The 25874-nt window shown below is 41.6% G+C and overlaps 1 protein-coding gene across 2 annotated transcripts in view; it reads right to left on the reverse strand.

The window, feature by feature from the left end:
• The window catches only part of DSTYK (dual serine/threonine and tyrosine protein kinase), a 68136-nt gene extending 66335 nt beyond the window's left edge, over nt 1–1801 (reverse strand). Inside the window, exon 1 of one of the 2 annotated variants that reach the window (XR_009180210.2) lies at nt 1319–1782. Coding sequence is in view for 1 of the 2 variants with exons in the window: in XM_058275081.1 (XP_058131064.1) it covers nt 1319–1589 (271 nt within the window). In the remaining variant the exon portion in view is untranslated. Of the gene's footprint in view, nt 1–1318 lie in introns of both variants that reach the window. The other variant, XM_058275081.1, reaches the window with a different exon arrangement.
• Nucleotides 1802–25874: the final 24073 nt, after the last annotated feature.

A 25874-nucleotide genomic window follows, 5' to 3' on the forward strand; every position in this document is an offset into this window, starting at 1 on the left:
ATATTTTTACCCTCACTTCTGGAATCTCAGGAATATAAGGCCCAACACACAAATTCATAAATGTTTAACAATTCATTCAGTTATGAGCCTCATGTTCAAATTTGCTATCAGCATTTAAATAAAATTAGTGTTTCTGAAAGTATATCAGTAAACAGCCTGGATCAGAATCCTAGGACTTTTCCAGGACCTCCTACGTGGGAAGCAGCGTTCAACCACTGAGCTACATCAGCTCCCCCGAATCTTAGGACTTTTTATGTTTAAGTTAGATCCTTAGAGATCCCCACCACCACCGGACCTACTAAACCAGAATCTGTGGGGGTGGAGCCTGAGACATTTTTAACAAGCTTCTGGGGTGAGGTTTTATACATGCTCAAGTCTGGGACTCACTAAATTAAACTGACTTCTTTGCTATGTTGTGCCCAAGATACCCATCTACATGGGATGCCAGTCTCTTCTCCTTTCCAACCCCAGTTATTTCCTAATAAGACGCAGGAATTGACAAACCCTCCAGTTCCCCAGCAACAGAAGAATGTTAAGAGGAAGCAAGAAGTTAAGAAAGATCAAAGAACATGCACGATTTAAATGCTCTGGAGTCTTCAGCACATCCCAGAAAGAACCATGTCAAGAATGGTAAGAGTGGGCAGTTATGCAAAGGTTCAAGGCCAAAATGATTCCTTCCCTTTCCCTACCTTCTTCACCATAAGCACAGGCAACCTCTCTAGCAATTCCCTGACTCCTTATACATATAATTTCCTTAGGCGACCCCCAATCCCCTTGAGTGTACATTCCTAACTTCTACACAGAGCTGCTTCATGACTGGTGTGAACCATTTCATGTAAAAACTCACACACACACACACACTCCACTTCGGTCTCCGGGCCACCTCGGGCTCCAGGGGCAACCTGCCCACTGCCCCTCTCCACCCTTCGACCCCTCGGTCCCCAAGCAGGCGTCAGGACTCACAGCTGCTCACCCCCCAACTCGGAGCAACTTTCCCGGCTCCTCCCCCTCCCCCGGCCTCGCGCGACTCCCGCCCTTCCCACTCCCCCTCGCCGGGGTCCCGCTCCTGGAACTCCAGCCCCCGGAAGACCTTCGTCCCAGGTGACACCCCCCCCCGTCCCGTCCCCGGCGCCCCTCCCCCCACGAGGGGTGCCCGCTCCCGCCCCCCGATCCCGCCGGCTCAGGCCCGGGGGCCCGGCCACGCGGCCGGACGCCCACCTTCCGCTTCGGCGCGGGTTGTTTTGCAGGGGCAGGGGTGCAGGCAGCCCCCCAGTATGCCTCCCCGGCTCCCTCCCTCCCTCGGGGCTGCCTTCCTTACCCGCCGCCCGCTGCCCGGTTTCAGATCCATCGCCAACAAGGCCGGACTCGGCGCCTCCGCCGCCGTCCGTGGGGGAGGAGGGACAACTGCGGCTGTGGGAACACTTGATGTCGCGGAAGAACTTCTGGGTTTCGCGCAGGTTCTGTCTCAGCCGCCCCAGGTAGCGGCGGTAGCGACCGAAGCCCCGGCACAGCTCGCGAATCATTCCGCCGCCTCCGGGGCCGGGACCCGAAACGGGCTCGCTCCCCCACGGCAGCTCGCCGCCCTCCATCTCCTCAGGCTGCTCCGTGCTCGCCGCTCGGTCCCCGGCCGCTGGCCCGGCCTCCCTCCTCCCCGCCCCCCAGTGCCGAACGGAGGAGGATTCGGCCTCCTCACGCCGCGGCCAGCAGTCGGCCAGGCTCCTGCTCTCCCGTCACCACGCTTAAAAACAAACCAACCCGCAGTGCGCCGCTAGCGGAACCTTTGTCTTCGCTACCCAGGAGCGTGGGGGAAGGCTCACTGGGAGGACACTATCGCTGCGGGGTCTCCTGGGCCTTGTAGTCTGTATTTAGCCCGCGTTCCAGAACCTCGAGGGTGAAGAACTGGAGATTGCGGGACTGATGCCGCTTTGGGAAAAATCTCACCCAAGATCGTGTTTACACAGCCCCCTGGTTTAATTAAAAAACGTTTTCCTACTCCCCACGTGAGTATTCCTGAGCAGAGAGCTGAGCTGCTCCAGAGAAGTGGGGCGCCCTTACTGAAATCCAAGAGCGGCAGATTTTAATAACGAAGAAAAGGAAGGAAACATGACAGCGGCCAGTAATATTTCCATGGTTACCCTAAATGGCCGTTCCACTTTCCAGATATAGTAGATACTGGGGAATAAGCTGAAAATACCCTGGATACGGAAATCCCTCATATTTCTATTTTTTCCCCCGACTTTCCTTCTCCAGGTGGGGAACGGGTAATGTGAAGAGGTCCATAAAGAGCTATAAACTGAAGAAGTTCAGTTGGATTCTTGCAAAAGGGAGACTGGGCTAAGGGGAATTTAAGGTTTGTAGCCTTCCAACTCCGTTTGATTATGTTAACTCAGCTTCTGCTAATGTAGACCACTTTCTTTGGCACTGAACCTGTCACGGAGTCCTAGTTGCAATTAGAAAGGAGGCAAAACTTGACAATCACCTCCTTTTCACTTATGCTTTCTCCTATCTCTCTTTTCCAGACACAGAGCCCTTATGAGTGTCTCTCTTCTCCCCCTCCCCCCCCACACCTCAGAGCAGTTTTATGTTTACAGAAACACCATGCGGGAAATAAGAGTTCCCATATGACCCCCTCTCACACAGTTTTCTCTGTTATTAACGTTTTACATTAGTGTGGTACCTTTCCTACAATTTAGGAAACTTGTTTTAATCATACTGTTAACTTTAGGTCACTAATTATATTAGATTTCATTCATTGTGTTGTACAGTTCTATGGGTTCTCTCTGTATGTGTGCATGCATGCATGTGCGCTAACTTATGTACAACCTAGACTTTCTCTTTTTTCCCTTTTCCAGTATACAGTTCATTGGTGTTAATATTCATAGCTGTGCCTCCATCCTCATTATCCATTGCCAAAACTTTTCTATCACCCCAAACAGAAATTCTCCTAAGTCTTTCTTGCTGAGGAATGACCAGGTTTTTGCTCACTGACACTTCTCTCACATGCTGAATGGTGCAATGCAAAGAAGATGCAGTTGAGTCCTGAATTTTGGTCTCAACTCCTCCACTGACTTGACTTGGGAACACTGACAAGACCCCATGTGTCTTCATCTATGAAGTGAAAGGACTAGTTGATCTATAAGCCTTTTCAGCTCTAAAATTTTGAGTCCTGCTTCAGAGTTTTTACTTGTCTTCCAGCTGCTCATCCCTTGAGAGCAGATGCTCTTGGCAAAATGATGTGATGCTTATCAGGTTAAATTCAGTTTAAGATGTGAAGGCTTTACTCTTCCAGGAGGTTTTAGCATTAAAAAAAAGCGGGGGGGGGGCGCGGGGAATCACTAATTCAAATGAATTTGTACCTGGTAAATGGGTGAAGGCTGCTGGTAAGGAGAGAACCTCAAGCTCATTCTTACGTATTCTCGTCCTCTCTTTTTTCTTGGTTACATATTCTCCACTGGCTTTTCTGTCATCTTTGCAAAACCCCAGGCAGCCCTTAAAGGTGCAGTAAATTCAAAATACAAAGTTTCATACAAGATGGTTGATACTATTTTTACAATTAAATGAGCTGTAACAAAGCAATGTGTAATGATTTGCCACACACAATTTATAACAAATCAGATGAGAGAGCACTCAGGCTGGAATTGTCCAGAAAAGGAATTGGGAATTAAGATCTATCTTGGGGAAGTAGATTTGGCTCAACTGATAGAGCATCCGCCTATGACATGGGAGGCCCAGGATTCAAACCCAGGACCTCCTGACCCGTGTGGTGAACTGGCCCACGCGCAGTGCTGATGGGCACAAGGAGTGCCATGACACGCAGGGGTGTCCCCTGTGTAGGGGAGCCCCACACGCAAGGAGTGCACCCTGTAAGGAGAGCCACCCCACGCGATAAAAGTGCAGCCTGGGAGGCGACTGTGGCCCAATCAGATGAGTTCCCGTCTACCATATAGGAGGCCCTCAGTTTGCGTCTCAGGGCCTCCTTGTGAAGGCAGGCTTGCCTGCATGCTCTGGAGCGCCACCCAGCCCACAGATGGTATGGAGTGCCAACGGGCCCACAGACAGCACGGAGAGCTGACTCAGCAAGGTGACGCAACAAAAAGAAGGGAGGCAAGTGAGAACACAGAAGAGCCCACAGTGAAAGGACACAGAGAACAGACAGCAAGCTCGCCGCAAGGGGGGAGGGAAAATAAAAGTAAATAAATACAGACACAGAGGAATGTACATTGAATGGAAGCAAAGAGCAGACAGCACACAAAAAGCCACAAGGGGGGGTGTAGCAGTTTGATATAATTGATGAATTCCAAAAAGAAATATTGGATTATGCTTGTAATCTGATCTGTATCTGGACATGCTTGAGTTATGAGTAGGGTGTTGAGTCCCCACCCCTTGGTGGGTGGGGATGAAAGGCATGGTGAAGAACAGAGCTGAGGGCTTTCAGTGTTGGAGTTTTGATGTTGCAGTTTGATGCTGAAGCTGAAGCCCCAGGGAGAGAAACAGAGCCACACCTAATAGTCTCCTGTTGACCTTGTGGAGTAAACAGAGGAGCTGAGCCCAGAGGAACCCAGGAAGCCTGAACCCTCACAGCCGTCGGCAGCCATCTTGCTCCAACACATGAAAATAGACTTTGGTGAGGGAAGTAACTTATGCTTTATGGCCTGGTATCTGTAAGCTCCTACCCCAAATAAATACCCTTTATAAAAACCAGCCAATTTCTGGTATTTTGCATCAGCACCCCTTTGGCTGACTAATATAGGGGGGGATTAAAAAAAAAAAGTGCAGCCTGCCCAGGAGTGGCACTGCACTCACGAGAGCTGACACGGCAAGATGACGCAACAAAAAGAGACACAGATTCCCAGTGCTGCTAACAAGAATACAAACAGACACAGAAGATCACACAGTGAATGGACACAGAGAGCAGACAACTGGGGGAAAGGGGGAAGGGGAGAGAAATAAATAATAAAAAATTAAAAATAAATCTTAAAAAAAAAGAATCTGTCTTGAATATAAAGTAAAATTAGGGTAGGCAGAAGTTATCAGGGAGGGCATGTCAGCTCTAGGTCATGGAGGCTATCTTTTTTTTCCTCTAATAGTTTGAACCAAAATTGTCCTCTATGGAATTGAAATATATATTATAAAGTATATACAACACAAATTTTCCCATTTTAATCACCTTCATGTGTACAATTCAACAATATTATTGTCACAGTATTGTGTTATCATCACTACCATCTAGTACCAAAACTTTTTCATCACCCCAAACAGAAACTCTGTATCTATTAAGCAGTATCTCCCCACCTCCCCCTCTCCTAGCAACCTATTTATTTTCTGTCTCCATAAATTTTATAGTTTAGGTATTTTACATAAGTGAAATCATAAAACATTTGTCCTTTTGTGTCTAGCTTAGTTCACTCAACATAGTGTCTTCAAGTGTCATCCATGTTGTGGCATATATCAGAATTCCATTTTTTTGTGGCTGAATAATAGTCCATTGTATGGATATACCACATTTTGTTTATTCACTCATCTGTTGATGCATTGCTTCCACCATTTGGCTATTGGAAATAATGCTGCTATGAACACTGGTGTACAAATATCTGTTCAGGTCTCTGTTTTCATATCTTTGGGATAAGCACCTAGAATGGGATTTTTGGGTGATATAATTCTGTTTAACTCTCTAAGGAACTGAAAAACTGTTTTCCACAGCAGCTGCACCATTTTACTTTCCCACCAACAATGTACTATGATTCCTATTTTTCTGCATTTGCACCAACACATATTTCCTTTTTGTTGTTATTAGGTAAAACTCATCCTAATGCATGTAAAGTGTTCTTTCACTGTGGTTTTGATTTACATTTTCCTAATGGCTAATAATATTGAGCAACTTTTTGTGTGCTTATTGGCCATTTGTATATCTTTTTTTGAGAAATGTCTATTTAAGTCATTTGCTCAGTTTTTAATTGAGTTATCTTTTTGTTCCTGAGTTGTAACAGTTATTTATATATTTTAGATATTAAACCTTTATCATATATATAGTTTCCAAATATTTTCTCTCATTCTGTAAGTTGTCATTTCACTTCCTTTTTTTTTCTTATATAATAATAAACTTTATTTTTAGAGAAGTTTTAAATTATAGAAAAGTTACATTGAAAGTATAGGGGATGGGAAACAGACTTGGCCCAGTGGTTAGGGCATCTATGTCTAACCACATGGGAGGTCCGCGGTTCAAACCCCGGGCCTCCTTGACCTGTGTGGAGCTGGTCCACGCGCACTGCTGATGCATGCAAGGAGTGCCGTGCCATGCAGGGGTGTCCCCGTGTAGGGGAGCCCCACGTGCAAGGAGTACGCCCAGTAAGGAGAGCCGCCCAGCGCGAAAGAAAGTTTAGCCTGCCCAGGAATGGCGCCGCACACACGGAGAGCTGACACAACAAGACGATGCAACAAAGAAGAAACACAGATTCCTGTGCCACTGACAACAACAGAAGCGGTCAAAGAAGAACATGCAGCAAACAGACACAGAGAACAGACAACTGGCGGGGTGGGGAGGGCAGGGGGGAAGAGAAATTAAAAAAATAAAAGAAAGTATAGGGGATTCCCATATATTCCACCATCTCCCACTCTCACATTTCCCCCTATTACTAACATCTTATATTAGTGTGATACATTTTTTACAATTGATGAACAAATATTGAAGCATTGCTACTAACCAAGGTCTATAGTTTACATTATGGTTTATAGTTTGCACTGTACAATTTTATAGGTTTTGAAAAATGTATAATGGCCTGTACTTGTCATTGCAATATCATGCAGAACAATTCCAGTTCCATAGGGCCCATAAAATGCCCTATGTTCCACCTATTCTTCCCTCTCCCTCCCCTCAGAACCTCTGGTAACTACTATCTTTATATCAATGTTACAAGTTATTCTGTTACTACAATAATAAGTCTACCTTGATCTATGGTTGCAGTCCCCCTGATGTTTGCTCATTCCTCAATCTTGAGGATTTGGGGATGCTGATGCCTGCTCTGCCTCAGATTGAGAGGAGGCTCAGAACTTACGGGGCAGATGGAAAGAACTTTTTTTTTGTAGTTGTAGATACTCTTTGTTTTTTGGGGATGGGAGTTGTCGATCATCATCATTTTGTTAGTTGTCCTGGGTGAGTCCAGTGAACTGGAGAATAGATGTTGGGTACAATTCTACTGAAATTCAGGGTTCAACTGACATGTGAACAAACCAAAGATTTAAGTCTCTGGTACATGTATTTAATGAGTATAGTGCTAATTGTAGGTTCAAATAAAAGGGATAAAGGAATTCTGTGTAGGAAAATAATAAATAAGTCTAACTCTATTATATTGGGGAAATAAAGATAAGGCCCACATACAGGATGCTGATTTCATGGGGTTGTGTGTCTTGTCTATACTGTCTGGCTGTCTCTGGAGCCCTCGGGAGCACCCCTGTTTGAGGCTTTGTTTTTTGGGGTTTTTTTGTTTTTGTTTTTTTTTTTTTGAGATGTAGTTATTTTATTTATTTCTCTCCCCTTCCCCCTCCCCCCACCCCAGTTGTCTGTTCTCTGTGTCTATTTGCTGCGGGTTCTTCTTTGTCCGCTTCTGTTGTTGTCAGTGGCACAGGATAATGCCTTTGATGCAAAAAAAACTTTTAAAATTTAAATCCTATTTATTTTTTCTTTTGTTGTCTGTACCTTTGCCTTCATCTTGAAGAATCCATTGTCTAACGTAAAGTCCTAAAATGTTCCCCTATATTTTCTTCTAGGAATTTTGATGCAACAGCTTATCCTTTACTCTAGAAGGAATATCTCGACATGCCCCATACCACTGGACACCTAGAAATTTCACCAAGGTGGAAGTCCCCTGTATTTTTATTGGATTTATCTCCCATCCACTCTCACACAAATGCCTTACCAATAAGTCTAGAGGAGTTGCTATTTCTTGCTCACTAGGTCCAATCAGAATGATATCATTAATATAATGGACCAGTGAGATGTTTTATTGGAGGGAGAGCTGATCAAGTTCCCTGCAGACAATATTATGACAGGAATGGACAGTTGATATACCCCTGGAGTAGAACAGTGAAGGCATATTGCTGGCCTTGTTAGCCGAAAGCAAACTGTTTCTGGTGATCCTTACTAATGGCAATTAAGAAAAGTCATTTGTCCAATCAATAGTTACATTCCAGATACCAGGGGATGTGTTGACTTGCTCAAGCTACGATACCACATCTTGAACAGCAGCTGCAATCGGGGTATCCACCTGGTTGAGTTTATGATAATCCACTGTCATCCTCCAAGATCCATCTGTTTTCTGTACAGGCCAAATAAGAGAATCACCACCCCTGCATCCTTCAAATCCTTGATGGTTGCATTGATCTCAGTAATCTCTCTGGGAATCCAGTATTCCTTTTGATTTACTATTTTTGCTAGGTATGGGAAGTTCTAGTGGCTCCCACTTGGCCATTCCTACCATAAGTCCTCACTCCACAAGTCAGGAAACCAATGTTGGGATTCTACCAGTTGCTGAGTATGTGTATTCCAATCATGTGTTCTGGAACTGGGGATATAACCACAGAATGGGTCTGAGGACCCACAGGCCCACTGTGAGACAGACTTAAGCTAAAACTCCATCGATCACGTGCTCTTACTCTGACTGGTAGACCACAGTGATGTTTTGGGTTTCCTGAAATTAATGTCACTTCTGAGCCTAATCCCTAAAATATCTGGTCATTTCCTTTTTCCAACGCACAGTTACCCTGGTCAAAGGATATAGATCTCTTTGGGGAATGCTGGGAAAATTAACAATATAAATTTTTGTCAGTGTACCAGGATCTTTCCCCAAGGGGATCCAGCCTTCCTCTCATTCAAGGGGTTCTGGGTCTGTAATGTCTCAAGTCTGGGAATTGAGTAAGGGGATGTGACTCTCTGTTTTTGTAACTCGAGTTAATGTTTTGTTCACTCGACCTAGAACTCTTCTGCTTATACAGATCAAGTAGGATTTAGTAGATTGCCCATTTATTTTTCTTCTAGGTATCCCATGATCTATTAGCCAATTGCCATGCAATTCAGACTCTTGATTGCTGATTTGAGCCTGCCTTTCATTGTAGTAGCCACATCCACTTTGTCTTTGGTGATTAAGTGCTGCTACGTGGCTTCTGCCAGGATCTGATCATCCCATGGTGTTTAAGGATTCTAGTTCTGTGATAGCAGTTCCCACAGTAATATCTGACTTACAGAGAAGAACAATCATAGAGCTCTTCAGGGAAGATGGAGTTAGTCTCACAAATTTATTCCTCACAGTCCTGTTGAAAGGTGTGTCCTCTGGGCATTCCTGGGGTAGGTGGGCAGATCTTAAATGGAAAATCCATTCTAGCATTCCAATCTCTTTAAGAATTTGGGTCACCTCATCTGCAGTATACGAAGGTAAATGGGGCATCTCAACCTCAGGCATTGTAGGCCATTGTTTGGTCCATGTTTCAGCCAGCCACCCGAACAAACTGTTAGAGCCCTTTCTAACCTTTGAGCTACAACATGAATCCAGAATCTTTGCTCAGTGGGCTGATATCAATAAATTCAGCCTGATCCAACTTTATATTCCTTCCAACATTATCCCATACCCTTAATATCCATTCCCACACATATTCCCTTGATTTCTATTTATATAAATTGGAAAATTCATGCAGTCCTTTTATAGTACAGTGTACTTCCTCAGGCATCACACTTTGTACTTCACCTTTGGGGACTTGTTGTGACTTTAGTTATAGGTCATGGAAGAGAAGTGGGGTGCTAAGGTTGGGAAAGGGGAAACATTAGAAGTGTCTTGAAAGCCATTTACCTCAAGGCATCCCCTTGCAGTTTCATCTGGTGAGACTGGATTAATCTCTTCAGGTGGTGGGTTGGATAGCAGATCCCTCAGGGCAAGGTGGATTTTGGGTGATGGTTTCCTCAGGGCAGGGAGGAGGTTGAAACTTCTTAAAGCAGCAGAGGTTGGGTGATTTAGGCTTGTGATTGGGTGGTTTTCTCCCAGGGTGGGGAGGAGGTTGGGATTCTTTGGGGCAGTCTAGAGGTTGGGTGGTGCAAGTTTGATATTGGGTGGTCTCAGAGCAGACCAGTTCAGGTTTATCTGGCAAAGTCTCAGTAGAATTTAGCGTTTTAAACCCCTATGTCTTCATCCCAATCCTCAGGATTCCTCTCCTTTCCAATCAATGCCCTCACTTTAACAGCAGACACCCTGCAAGGTTCAGAGTTTAATTTCTGTTTTACTCTGCTACTCTAACAGTGAGACTTTGAGTCTGGTTTCCAGAGATCTCAAGTCTGTGGCTGCACAAAACAAGATTTTCTTTCAGAGCACACATAGAAAGTTACACATCATTCGTGAGGTGCTTACATTGCAAAGCTGAAGCCTTCAGCTCATCCTTTCTTTTTTGTAACTGTATCCAGATTATTTAGAAATAGCCAGTCAACATCATTGTACTTTTTTTTTTTTTTTTTGAGTTACCAGAGCTGGGGATTGAACCCAGGACCTCATATCAGGGAAGCTGGCACTCAACCACTGAACCTCATTGGTTCCCCTTCATCATTGTACCTTTTAACAAAACTCTGTAAGACATTAAAAATACTTTCACCCAGATCCTTGCCTCTTATAAGCATGGAGGTTATCATATCCAGTGGTGATATTTTGTTTGTCTTTACTACCAACTCATGCTATGGACTATCAGTGGCCTCTTGGCCTCTTCATTATTGGAAACAGAGTCATTAGTGCCCTTGAATCTAATCAGAGTAGAGAGCCAATTGCACAACTCCCAGATCCAATTCATAAATCCCATTTTTAAGATTGTTTCTCAAAAAACCAAACCCTCCTTGTACAAAGCTGTATTAGTCAGAGTTCTCTAGGGAAAAAGAACCAACAGGAGATATTTGTAAATAGTATGAGATTTTATAAAATTGTCTCATGCAACTGTGGGGATACACAAGTTCAGATTCCATAGGGCAGGCTGCAAGACAGGGACTCTGATGAAGGTCCTCATTGAATTCCCCAGGAAACACTGGCTATCTGAAGTACAGATGGGAATTCTCTCTCTGAAGGCTGAAATCACTTCCTTTAAGGCCTTCAACTGATTGGATGAGACATCACTCATTGCTGACTGCAATCTCCTCCATTGAGTATAGATGTAATCAGACATCTATTCAATCAACTCACTGATGATTAAAGTCCATGGAATGTCCTTGTATTATAATTAGCCCAGTGCTTGCTTGACCAAACAACTGGGCACCATTTTGCCTGGCTGAGTTGACACATTAGCCTAATCATCACACTGGCTTTTCCATTTCTGCCAAGAAACCTGCTAGAATTTTGACTGGGAATATGTAAACCACTTTGGTTTGGATTGCCACCTTAACAATATTAAGCCTTCTAATCCATGAACATGGTATGTCTCTACATTTATTTAGGTCTGCTTTAATTTCTTTAAAAAATGTTTTGTAGTACTCACTGTACAGTCTTTTACATCCTTGGTTAAACATATTCCTAGATATTTTATTCCTCTAGATGTTATTTATAAGTGGAATTTTTTTTAAATTTCCTTTTTGTATTGTTCATTGCTGGTGGTTAGAAACACAAATGAGCCTGTGTGCTTGAAATTTCAACTTGGCCTAGAGCTGTAGGGTGCCTAAGAGTTATCTCTTGAGAGCCTCCATGTTGCTCAAATGTGGCCACTCTCTAAGCCAAACTCAGCATGTAAATGCATTACCTTCCCCCCAGCATGGGACATGATTCCTGGGGATGAGCCTCCCTGGCGCTGAGGGATTACTACCATCACCAACTGGTGATGCAATTAGAAAAAGACCTTGAATAAAAGGGGGAAATGGTAAAGACAAATGAGTTTATCTGGCTAAGAGACTTCAAAATGAGTCAGGAGTTCATCAGAGGGGTTGCACTTATGCACGTCTCAGTAGGATCCCAGAGATAGCCAAAGTAGATACAACCCAGGTACTGGTGCTCCTGAGGGCTATGAGACACACAGGTTCTATAGTCATGATAGATGGCTCTGGAGTTCAGTGCCTATCCTACTTTTGAATTTGTGCTTCTGATTGTGATGGAGTTGGACTCAGATGTGACCTCTCTACACATGACTCTTCTGTCACTTTTACTGTACCTGTGATTGATGCTGGGGTTTGTGTATGCTCAGGAGACTTAAATCTCTGGACTGTCCATGTGCCAGCCTGGTCCTGAGCCTCAGCAGAGTTGCAACACCTACTCTCTGGTTCATTGGACATACCCAAGTCAGTGGATGGGGAGGTGAGAATTGTCAACCACCAAACCAGGGAACCGAGAGTGTCTACAACTGCAAGCAGGAGAATCACATCCATCATCCATGTGGGATCTAAGCCCCCTCTCGATTTAGAGGTGGAGTGGACATCACCATCCCAGGGTCCACAAGATGGAGGAATATAATATGGTTTAGAGTGAACTTGCTGGCATTCTACTGTAGAACTGTTGTGACTCTAGCAATGGAAGAAATTGTATCATTGATATGGAAATGGTGGCCACAGGAATTGCTGAGGCCTGGGAGAGGGAGGAAGAAGTGTGATATGGGCATTTTCAGAACTTGGAGTTGTCCTGAATGATATTTCAGGGACAGATGCAGAACATTGTTTATCCTGCCATTACTCACTGGATGGACTGGGGGAAAGTGTGAACTACAATGTAAACTATGGTCCATGTGGTGTAGCAGTGCTCCAGGGTGTATTCACCAAATACAATGAATGTGCCTCGCTGATGAAAGGGGATGTTGATGTGGGAGGAGCAGGGGTGGGGAGTGGGGTATATGGGAACCTCTTATGTTCTTTAACGTAACATTTTGTGTGATCTATTTATCTTTTTAAAAAGACAATAAAAATAGTTTTTTTAAGAAAGAAACACAAATGATTTTTTGTGTAGATACTGTACCCTGCAATTTTGCTGAATTTATTAGCTCTATAGCTTTCTTGTGGATTCTTTGGGATTTTCTCTATGTAGGACCCTATCATCTGCAAATAGAGAGAATTTTACTTCTTCCTTTCCAATTTAGATGACTTTCTTCTCCTTGCCTAATTTTTGTGGCAAGAATTTCTAGTATAATGTTGAGGGGCGGTAGTAAAAGTAGGCATGCTTGTCTGTTCCCAATCTTAGGGAGAAAACTTTCAGTCTTTCACTTTAAGTGTCTGTGGATTTTTCATTTGTGCCCCCATAATACTGAGGAAGTTGCCTTCTATTCCTAGTTTTCTTCTGAGTGTTTTCATCAAGAAAGGGCACTGGGTTTTGTGCAGTGGTCTTTTCTTCATCAGTTAAAATAATCATGCGGGAGGCTATCCTTTTAAAAAAAAAACATTAATTAGCACTTTAAATTGTAATTATTTTTAAAATAAGTAGCACAAAATTCAAATGGTGCAAAAAGTATATAAGGAAATGGTAAGTTACCTTTTTATCCCTGACTCCCAGTTACCTAGCTACCCCCCAGAAGGCAACCACTGTTGCAGATATAGATGATATACCATATATTTATCACATATAGATCAAATGTATATATAGTTTTAAGGCAAATGATAGCATAGTACACATACTCTCTTCTATCCTTACAGACTTCCACACCAGAACATAAAGATCTGCCAAATTCTTTTTATCAGTTTGTATAAAATACTTCCATATGGATAGGCATGTTTTATTTAACATGTCCTCTATTGAATGAGCATTTAGTTTCTTTGCAGTTTTTGATATTACAGTGCTTCATTAACCTTCTATATATGTCATTTTGCACATGTGAGTATATCTATACCACCATTTTTGATCTGAAGAAAAGTGATCATTTGTTTCTTGCTATTTAAAATCATAAAGAATGTGACAGTGAATTCTTCCTAAATCACAATCACATGTAAAACTACTTATTTTATTTAAATACCTAATTCTAAGGACAAATGGAGGAAGTAAGGGTTTGAATGATTATAAAAGAAGATACAAGTTAAAAGTTTTCTGAAAGTGATTAGAGTTCATTTAAACTGTAAATGAGGATGACTTCTAGATAAGGAAGGCAGATAGGACACATAGATCTACTTTGGTCTACTCCTAAAACACACTAAATAACAGTAAAGGGATTTTCTTTTTTAGTATAAACCCATGATAATGAGAGGGGTCGGAGGTAAAAAAAAAAAAAAAGAATGAAAAAGACAGAAAAAAAGCTGGAAAAGAAATGGATAAGTGTTAATTAATTTAGTAGCTTGGAGAAACCTGAATCCTAAACCAAAAGTGGGAAAAGCTGAGAGAACCAATCTAATCTATGCTGTGAAATTCCTCAAGCCTAGGAATTGATAGCAGTAGCTCTCCCCCCATACGTGGAGGTAAAGGGGTAGGACAGCAGGACTGCCATATATAGTTTGTATGATGACCCTGGGTAAGGATTAAAACAAGGAATTTACAAAATATTTTAAGAGCAGTTAGACTGCCAGTTTCCCTCTCTCTTTCTGACTGAAGTATTTATTCTCCAGAGAGGGTTAAATAGGAGATCTCTACATAAACAGGGAGATTAGGTGAATTTATACATATTGGATACTAAGATCCCCAGCCTTCTCCTTGACTTAATTCCTAGAACCCCAGCCACCAGGTGTTTACCCTCTAGAGAGGAAACTTCAAGTGTCATCCTTAAGAAATCTGACCAGCCCAGTCCAACAGGAAAGAATCAGAAAGACTGACATCAGAATAAATTTTTGTCTGACTTATTCACTGCTTTTATCTGCAGCACCTAGAATAGAGCCTGTCATTTAGTAGGTGCTCATTAGATTTTGTTGAATAAATGAATGTTCGTTATAGACGTTGTTGCATATTCAGAAAAACAAAAAGAAGAAAATAAAAGCTACTCATATTTCTACCATCCAGAAAGAACCAATAGGTTATATTTGTATCTATTAATGTTGATTCTCATTGGAGGAAGAGTAATAGGTGAAAAATATATCAGTAGTCTTTCAAACTTTCCTTTTAACTATAACAAGTTGCTGTTGGTTAGATAATTTCTAGAGAGTTTTTTTTTTTAAGATTTATTTTTAAAATTTATTTCTCTTCCCCCCCCCCTCCATTGTCTGCTCTCTGTGTCCATTCACTGTGTGTTCTTCTGTGTGTGCTTGCATTCTTATCAGCAGCACTGGGAATCTGTATCTCTTTTTGTTGCATCATCTTGCTGTGTCAACTGTGTGCGGTGCCACTCCTGGGCAGGCTGCACTTTTTTCGCATGGGGAGGCTCTCCTTGAGGGGTGTGCTCCTTGCGCATGGGGCTCCCCTACGCAGAGGACACCCCTATGTGGCACGGAAATCCTTGAGTGCATCAGCACTGTATGTGGCCCAGCTCACCACACAGATCAGGAGGCCCTGGGTTTGAACCCTGGACCTCCTATATGGTAGGTGGACACTCTACCAGTTGAGCCAAATCTGCTTCCCTGTAGAGAGATTTTTGAAGCCTTGATCTTCCTGCTCATGTACGTGGAAATCATGGTGCTTTTTGTGGAACACTAAAAATTATTGACATTTAATCCTACCATGTGAATTAGAAACATAATTACTAATACAAAGCATGACTATTCTCTATTACACAATATGAAAATCACAATCACAAACCCATGGTTTAAAGAAAAAAAAACACAAGCAATTAAAGTTTTGAGTTCTCCATAAGTATGTACTTATTATTTTTCCATTGTTTTCATCTTTCTGAAGGTCACTAACCAGCAAGTGGTATTTGACCCCAAGAGAGGAAAAAGTATGGGGAAAAAAGTTGAAAGCATACCATTATTTTCTACGAACTGGGAAAAGATCACCATTGTCAATTTTAGCAGCAGGACACGCCTTCTAGCTCAATACCTGTTTCCAAGAGAATATATTTGAGAATCCCTGTTCTAGACAATCTTGTTCTCTTCTCTGACTGTTTGATGTATTGCTAGTAGTGGATGAGAGAAGTGCCTGTCAAACTTCAATGTGCACACAAATCATCTGGAGACCTTGTTAAAATGCAATTCTGATTCAGTGGCTGTGGGGGCAGGTCTTGGGATACTGTTTTTGTGAGAAGCTCCTAGGTAATGGCAAGGCTGCTGCTCTGTGGACCATACTTTTTATTTTATTTTTTTTAAAGATTTATTTATTTATTTAATTTCCCCCCCTCCCCTGGTTGTCTGTTCTTGGTGTCTATTTGTTGCGTCTTGTTTCTTTGTCCGCTTCTGTTGTCGTCAGCGGCACGGGAAGTGTGGGCGGCGCCATTCCTGGGCAGGCTGCTCTTTCTTTTCACGCTGGGCGGCTTTCCTCACGGGCGCACTCCTTGCACGTGGGGCTCCCACACGCGGGGGACACCCTTGCGTGGCACGGCACTCCTTGCGCGCATCAGCACTGCACATGGGCCAGCTCCACAAAGGTCAAGGAGGCCTGGGGTTTGAACCGCGGACCTCCCATATGGTAGACGGACGCCCTAAACACTGGGCCAAAGTCCGTTTCCCCATACTTTTTATAGTAAGGGTGTAAGGAGACAGTACCAGAAGTCAGCAAAGCATCATGATTAAGGAAATAGGTCTTAGGGCCAATGAGACCTTTTTCAAATCCAAGCTGTACTCCTTCCCATCTGTATGCCTTTGGAGACATTACTTATTTTCTCTAAGTCTTAGTTCCTCATCTGTATAAAATGGGGATAATAATAATATCTACTTCTTAGGGTTACTGTGAACATTTAAAGAACAGTGCTAACTGAAAATCTCAAATTACTGCAAAGTAAAAAGTTTTTAAAAAGGGTAGCGTCTGGCATGTGAAAAGCACTCAATGACATTAGTTGCTTTTATTGATTGTGTTGGCATTATTACATACTTGAATTTTAATCCTGTCTTGCTACTGTATAAACTTTGGGCAAGCCATTGGCTGATCTTAGTCTTAGTTTTGTCATCCGTAAAATGGGGATAATAACATTTCTCACCTCTTAAGATCATTATGAGGATGAAAATGAAATATGTGTGTAAGGTTCTTAGCACAGAGCCTAGTACTTAGAAGGCATTCAGTAAAAGGTAACTAAGATGATGTTGATGATGATGATGATTACAAATCTAGGTTCTATTCCTGGATCTGTGACTTTTGTTAAAAGGGAGAATCCTATGTGCGTGCTTAATACTGCAGGGTCATTGGGAGGATTGAATGAGCCACAATAAGTGAAAGTGCTTTGAAAAGGAAATCTTGTAAAAATTTGGAGAAGGACATGGTAATCCAAGAGAATCTGACCTGAGTTCCATTCCCATGTGTTTCTTGCTTATTTTATGATCTGAAGCAAATTAACTAAATGTACATAGTTAAGTTATATAGTTACTTTATCTGTATAGTAAAAGTAAAAATACCTCACAGGATTGTGAACATTAAATGACAATGCAAAAGCAGTTAACACCTTGCCTGGCACATAGAAATGCCCAATAAAAGTGTTTTTCTTCCACTATCTATAGTAATTACTCACATTCAGAATTATAAATTTTCCCGATGAGAATAGTATTTCCAAGAATATTTATTTTTGCTCGTGAGTTTCTCTACATGAAGATTTATTACCTTAAAGATTTAAGACCTATTTATGAACTGCTAAATGCATTCTATTTAATTATACATCAAATATTACTGCAATGATGAATATTTCATCAGTGGTATTCCTGGCTGTTAGGATGCAGAGTGTGGGGAGGAAGAACATCAATTAAAAGAGATTTGGTATAACCTCAACCAGAGATAACCTTTGTTTTTACTGCCAAGTAGAAAAACAAGGTTCTCAAAAAATATTTTAGAGTAACTGCCCCAAAGCTTTCAGAAAAAGCCTGAACAACACTCACAGGTTCTGGGGATTAGGACATGTACATATAATTTTGGGGCCACTATTCAGCCCACATCATCTATCAATGTTATCTCAGCAGAGATTTTTTTTGTCTTTTTTTTTTAATGTTACATTAAAAAAATATGAGGTCCCCATATACCTCCCATCCCCCTCACCTTGTGGAGAAGTAGGAGCCTGTGACCACCCCCACCTGAGAGGAAAATTCCACAGCCCCTTAACCACCTACATCTCGCTTCTGTAACAAGCTTGCTCCACTGTAAAACCTTAAATCAAGGCCTCCTCCTGTAGAAAGTGTCGTCAGCCCCTACCAAAGACCTGACCCGACCCTTGTAAATAACAAGAACTCCCCGACCACTGGTCTCCCCTGATAGAATTCCCAGCGCTTGATTGACCGCAAGCACCTGCTTCTGTACGTGCTTGCTTGCTGAGCTATTGCCCCCCACCCTGAACCTAAAAGCCTATATAAGCAAACTCCGCCCCCCCCCCCCCCCCCCCCCCGTGACTCAGGGCTGCTCTCCCCTCTGCATAGGACGAGGCAGTTGCCGCGCGCCTAATAAAGCTCTCAGTTGGAACTTTACTCAGAGTCTGAGTCTGGTCGATATCGCTGATCTATAACAACCTCTCCCCCCATAACAACAACCTCCTCCATCATCATGAGATATTCATTGCATTTGGTGAATACATCTCTGAGCACTGCTGCAACTCATGGTTAATGGTCCACATCATGGCCCACACTCTCTCCCACGTTCCACCCAGTGGGCCATGGGAGGACATACAATGTCAGGTAACTGTCCCTGCAGCACCACCCAGGACAACTCCAAGTCCCAAAAATGCCCCCACATCTTATCTCTTCCTCCCACTTCCTACCCCCAGCAGCCACCATGGCCACTTTCTCCACACCAATGCCACATTTTCTTCGATTACTAATCACAATAGTTCATGAATAGAATACCAGTGAGTCCACTCTAATCCATACTCTATTCCTCCATCCTGTGGACCTTAGAATGGTTGTGTCCACTCCACATCTATCAAGAGGGGTCAGCAGAGATTTTTGAGAAGATCCTGAAGCCTTAGTTCTCAAACATATCTAATGGGCTTATGTTCCTTTTCTATCCAAGGTGCCTAACACAATGCCTGGCACAAAGAGGTTACTCACTGTATGTTGGCTGAAAGAAAATATTTCTTTCACTTCATCTTCTCTCCTACCTTGCCCATATCATCAATCTAGCACTGCAGGGAGGTGGTTTGATGGAAAGTTAGGATTCTAAAGCAAAGGTGGACAGAAGCCATCTTAGTCTTGAGAACCATCCCCATTCCCAAACTGCAGAAGTAAAAGGGATCTCTATCTACAAGCATCACAAAAATCTCCAAGTGTTTAGAAAATAGGCCCTGAAACCCAGCTGAGCTACCTTCATGGGTGTCTGTTTTGGGGGCTCCTATAATTCTCTTAGACCTGATTTAAGAAGCACTGACCTAGGACCCTTATGATCATAGGACTTAGTGATGCATCCAGACAAGTTTCCTGAGGATATGCACACATTTCCTGCATGGAGATGGTGAAATTTTTTTAAGAGCATGGAGGAATAAAGGGGGAAAAATAGTATTTAATTGAAAACACACAAAATAAATTAGAATACAACTTTCAATGCCCATATCTTAGCTTAAAACTTAGTTTTTCTCAGCACTCCCTTTGCATTTTTAGTAATTATCCACATTTTATCCATGTAGTTTGCATCATCTTTAATTCTTAGAGAATCCCTGGAAAGATGGATATTCTTATGTCTATTTTTTATGTGAGGAAACGGAGAATCAGATTAAGTTGTGTAAGTCTATATAACTAGTAACACGAGTTTGTCTAACTACAAAGCCCTCATTCTTCTAACTCGACACAATTTGCTATTCTACTGCTTTCATTTTACAGTATTTCAAAAAGGCTTTTCATGATTCTATATACTTATAATTTCTCTTTAGAGCATCAAACATTCCGTTATATTATTATGCCATTGTTTGTTGACCACTTTTCTTCTTGAACATTTGAGTTCTTCAGGTTTTTCAGTATTATAAACAATGCTGCTACAAACATTTTTTGTTTGTGTATCTTGTTTTCCTCTTTTGAATGATATCTTGGAGATAAAGTCCCAGGAAGGTATTACTGGTAGTACCTTATTACCAGTAAACATCATATGGCTCTAGCTCTGCATTACTATATTTTTCTCTGAAAGAATTGTGCTATGTCATTGCATCTTGAAAGAAAGTACTATTTTCTTTCACCAGCAGCCTGTGAAAAGTGTTAGTGCGCCTGGATGGATTCACCATTGAAAACAGCCCTTTGTCCCTGTATAAGCCTGGGTATGCCCCAGGGCAATATGAGACTCCCTAAAAAATGATTTATGACATAAGTATGCATACTCCAGAAACAGCTCTCACATGGGATGGTGTGATTCCCTCTTCCCAGAAAAGCCTTCCCTGATTAAGTTTTCTTTTTCCCTTTGAAGTCACAGGATCAACAGAAGATTTTCAAGCAACTGACACTTCCTTTTTGATTCAGACAGTAGTTCTCCCATTCCCGTACTGGGAAAAGGTGTGGGAGGTAGCTGTTAAAAATGAATGCTAAACGTTAATTAGCCCTTGTTTTCCCATTCCAAACTAGGTACTAAGGGTTGGGATAAATAACACCGAGGAAAAGGAGCCCCCAAAGTCAGAGTGGAAAACAATTTCAGAAACTGTCAGGAGGGAGTAGAAGTAAAGAAAAGTCAAATTAGAATTTAAAAAGCCCTGTTACAACTGGTGGAAAGTGGTTTTGAGATATTTAATATCTTTCTATCTTAGTTATCATACTGATCTCCAGATTTCCCTTTGAGGTTATTGAGAGGTTTAGATTGAGGTTACATGGCACATTCAGGGCCCGCAAATCATGGCTGTCATGAATAAACATGGTGGCCACCATTGTGTAGCCTAGGCAGCAGTGCAGTAGGAATTTGGGGAAATGTATGGACACTGAGAGCAAGCAGGACTGATTTGAAAACCTAGCTTTATCTCTAACCACGTGGCCATAGGTAAGTTACTAATCCTCTTTGACCCTGTTTCCACATCAATAAAGTGGAGGTTATGATATTCACCTGCAAAGTTTGTTTTGTAGACTGAATGGAGTCTTATATTGCCAGACAATATAGTAAGTGCTCAATAAAAGGAAGCTACTATAGAATTAACAAATCCAGCAATATTTTTAAGCAACCAAATCTTTCCCTACATCAGTGGTTCTCAAACTTCTACATGTATAAGAAATCATGTAGGAAACTTGTTTAAAATGATTTTCAGGGCCCATCCACACAGAAATTGTTTCTGTTGGTTTGGGATGGGATCCAGGAATCTGCATGTATAACTAAATTCCAAGATGATTATGTTTCTGCTAGTCCATGAACTATTCTGTGAGAAACACTGTCCTATGGGCTCAGAAACGAAAAAAGACCAAAAAAGTTCCATCACTAATATGCCAAAAATTCTATAGCATGCCAGATATAAAATTAAAGAGATTCAAACACTGAATGGTTCTATTTTCAAGATGATTTAGTTTTTTTCAACATGAAGCAAAATTATATCCATTAATGCTCATGCTATGAATAAATGCGTCTAAACTTTTCTTCCTTGGAGTTGTCCTGATCCCTCACTCTAACAGAGGTATCATTCTCTCCTCTGCACCCCTGGGATCTAATTGTTTCTCCTTGGAGCTTCGGCAGGCATTATCATATAAATATCATTTTGTGTCTCCTCACCCCAACTGAACTTTAAGCTAAAGGTTGTGACCAATGTCTTTTATTTTCTGCATCCTCCACAAACATCTTATCAAACCTTTGTACATGATATGTGCTTCAAAAATATATTTGAGGGAAGCAGACTTGGCCCAGTGGTTAGGGCGTCCGTCTACCACATGGGAGGTCCGCAGTTCAAACCCCGGGCCTCCTTGACCCGTGTGCAGCTGGCCCACGTGCAGTGCTGACGCACGCAAGGAGTGCCCTGCCACGCAGGGGTGTCCCCCGCGTAGGGGAGCCCCACGCGCAAGGAGTGCGCCTCGTAAGGAGAGCCGCCCAGCGTGAAAAGAAAGTGCAGCCTGCCCAGGAATGGCACCACACACACGGAGAACTGACGCAGCAAGACAATGCAACAAAAAGAGACACAGATTCCCGTGCCACTGACAACAACAGAAGCGGACAAAGAAGAACACGCAGCAAAATGGACACAGAGAACAGACAACTGGGGGGAGAGGGGGAAGGGGAGAGAAATAAATAAATAAAAATAAATCTTAAAAAAAAAATATATATATATATATATTTGAATGTATGTTGTTGACTAATACTCATGGATAAATTCTTCACCCAGGAGTGGCTCAGAATTGTAGGTGAGCCATGACAGGGTGAGCTATTACTCTTCTTGGCTTTGCAATCAGACAGAACTGAGTCTAGGTCTCTGGCCAATGTAAGTTCCGTATCCTCACTGAGTCTGTTTCTCACTATATAGAGCAAGAATAACACTTACCATGCCGGATTGCTGTGGAAATTAAGTAAATAAGAGTGTTCACATGGTTACTGGCAAAATGCCTAACATCTTGTGATAATCTTCAAATGGTATCTGCTTGCTTTTATTACTCTAAGAGTAATAATAGATGGAACTGCCATAGGCATTTACCATCAGATGTTAAATAATAATCAATTGATTATTCTTTCTGAGGAAAACTGGGATTCTTTCTTTCTTTCTTCCCTTCTGTTGTATTTTTTTTTAAGGTCTAGCATTTTCAGTTTTAAGTAACAGATTGTCCAAAGGCTTGTATGGATTCCCTATAGAGAAGGGAAAGGACACAAAGCAGTCTTTTTCTAAGTCCCAGGCTTTTGCACAGAACAGTACAATCAGGGTTTAAGTTTTTTCCTCACAAACCCACTCTGTTCACAGTCATGATTACTGCAAATTTCTCGCATCACTGAGGGTCAACAAACATCTGAAATGAGGACTATGCATCCTACCTGAATGCACAGATTTTCATATTACAGATAAGAGATTCAGTGGTACTGGAATGAGACAGACATTGGGATCTCCTGTGTAGGTCTTAGAGATGCTGAGAGAAAAATGATCACAAGAGTGAAAATCTGGGTTTTCTTATTCCTTTGAAACATTGCCAGTTATATATCAAAGATTCTATGCTATGGAGGAAAAATACATAAAATTTATGCATAAATATTGTGACTGAGCTTGCTTGCTTTCTCTCTCTCTCCCTCTTTCTCTCTTTATTTTGAGCTACCAGAGCTGGGGAATGAACCCAGAACTGTGTGTGTGGGAAGCTGGCACTCAACCACTAAGCCACATTGGCTCCCGTGAGTTTGTTTGCTTGCTTGTTTTTTTTGTTTTTAGGAGGCACCAGGAACCTAACCCGGGACCTCCCATGTGGGAAGCAGGTGTTCAACCACTTGACCCACATCTGCTCCCTGAGCTTTCTTTCTCTCTCTTTTTATTTTATTTATTATTATTATTATTTTATTCCCCTGAGATGACTTCCTCCTCTGTCTGCTCATCTTCCTCAGGAGGCACTGGGAACTGAACCTGGGACCTCCCATGTGGAAGGTGGGCACCCAATTGCTTGAGCCACATCTGCTCTCCTGAGCTTTAGTTCTAAAGGCGGAAGAATTGTAACAACTAAGTGTCAAAGAATAAGGTGAACAGTGCTTAAATAAACCATGATATATTCACTTGATTGAATATTAAGCAGTCACTAAAAATGTTTACTAACACATATATAAATATGTCTAATAACATATGGAAAAGTAACATGGAAAATGCTTCTGTAATAGCCTATGGAAAATGCATGAATTTAAAATAAAAAGGATAAAATTTACAATTCTATTTTTAGATTACAGCTGTTTTTAAAAAAACTCCAGTTTAATTGAGAAAAGAATGAAACAACCTCTCAAGAATGTTAACATTGCTTATGTTTGAAAGATGCTTATTTTCATCCTTTAACTTTACTGAGTTTTTCAAATTTTCTTTGAAGAATGTGTATGACTTTTGTGAGGTTTCTGGGTACCTAACAGTGAAAAAGAGAGATGGCAACAAAAACAGCAATAACCTTTATAAGCAGTCCAATTCAAGTTTGTGGTTGCTCAGGGAAGAAAAACCAATTTACACTAGACATGAAAGCCGTTGAAAAATCCTCCAGATGGTTTAGAAAAACTCCCACGTTCCCTGCCTGATATCGCCACTTCCATTTTCTCCTGATAAAATAGCGAAAATAAAATCTTTTGCTTCAAGATAATAAATGAAGTCATTTTGGGGGTCAGAAAGTTCCATATCCACACTGACTGTGGAACCACTGAAAATGATGGGTCACCACCCAGAGACCGGATAGGTCTTTAGGAGTCAGAGCCTTCTCCACCTCAGGCGTGATGCAGAGCCTTCCCAGTCCCCCTGCCTCTTACAAAAGCCAATAGTAAGCTCGAATTTAGGTGGTGGGATTGTGATGTCATCAACAATCCAGCCAATCTCCTCGGTGATCATTTGCATAGCTTACTCCTGATCCAAGAGAACCCAATTTCTTTTAAGGAGAGCTTCACATGCAAGTGGAAATCTCTAACAGAAAGAGAATAAAATTGCATTAACAAAGGAATATTTGTAATGATGCTAGTATCAAAATGCAGTGATCAAAATTATTATGTCTAGTCCCTCTGGAGTGTATTTGTACCCTCCAAGCACTGTATTTGGCATGTTAAATCTTAAAATAACTCTCTGACAACTACCTACTCATTTGATAGTTAAAATACTTTTTTGTTTTCTTTAAAATTCCTACAGAGTACAAAAAAGAATATTTTGGGATGATCTACAAGCCTCTTGCTAGTGGCAAAAAGAGAGTCCTTCTATTTCTGAGATTAATTGCTTTTACAAAACAAAAAAACCTACCTCACACTGTTGATCTTGGAACTTTACCCTCTATAATTAAGGCTTTATCAGTGTTTCAAACTATAGGAACTGGTTTTTGACAGGGAGCAGGATGCCATAAATCTGCTCTTTATCTTCCTTGTTTATAGAAGTGCTGGTTTGGGGGAGAGGGGCTTTCATTAGCCTAACTGGGATCTTGGTTCACAAAAAGCATTAATTTTCTTTGGAATAATTTTGTTTTTCTTGTGTGGTGATAGGAGACCTGGGAAATTTTTTTATTTCTTTCAGGTTTACTGAGCGTGTATTATGAGAGCACATACTATCAAGTGAATCTATCATGGGCTATGTATTAAACATTTTCACATGCTTTATCTAGTTTAATACTCACAAAAACTCTGTGAGGACAGGTATCATTAGCTCCTAGTTATAGAGAAGAAAACCTAGGTTGAGAGGGTAAACCATTTGGTTACCCAAGAACACACAAGAAGAAACAGAACCAGAATTCTATTCTTACATAGATTTTTCTAACACCAAGACCAGTGATCTTCCTACTACACCATGTTATTTATCTGTGATTAACTAGTTGTGCCAAAAACAAAATGAAAAATGTTATTCCTACATGGTGTGTATCATTTCTCACATTGTAAATCTGCAAATTTTTGTTTTATCTTAAACATCAAAACCTCATAGTATATGCCTATATTTTCCCAAAGAAACTTTGGTCAATGGAACAATCTAATTCTTTCAGTAAAATGTCATTTAGTCAAAGTACTTGCAGTTCTATTTATCTTAAATACCCTTGAATTTACTATGGCTGATGAAAATTGTCATCAGCTTCAAACAGGTGGTTGTAGATAACACAGGTCTCTACACAGACTTCCCACCCAAATGTCTTCGACAACAGCATATTTACTCAGTAATATGACACTCAATGAAAGTCAGAAATGTGTGGGACACACCTGAACTCTCAAGGATAGAACCATCAGAGTGAAAGTGCAGCCTTTTTGAAGTTGGGTGACATCTGTGATAATATCTAAGGACCTCACTGTATGCCAGGAAATGTTCCAAGTGCTTTGCATATGTTCCCCAACACC

The sequence above is a fragment of the Dasypus novemcinctus genome, chromosome 13 (genome assembly GCF_030445035.2).
Source record: "Dasypus novemcinctus isolate mDasNov1 chromosome 13, mDasNov1.1.hap2, whole genome shotgun sequence".
NCBI classification, from domain to species: Eukaryota; Metazoa; Chordata; class Mammalia; order Cingulata; family Dasypodidae; genus Dasypus; species Dasypus novemcinctus.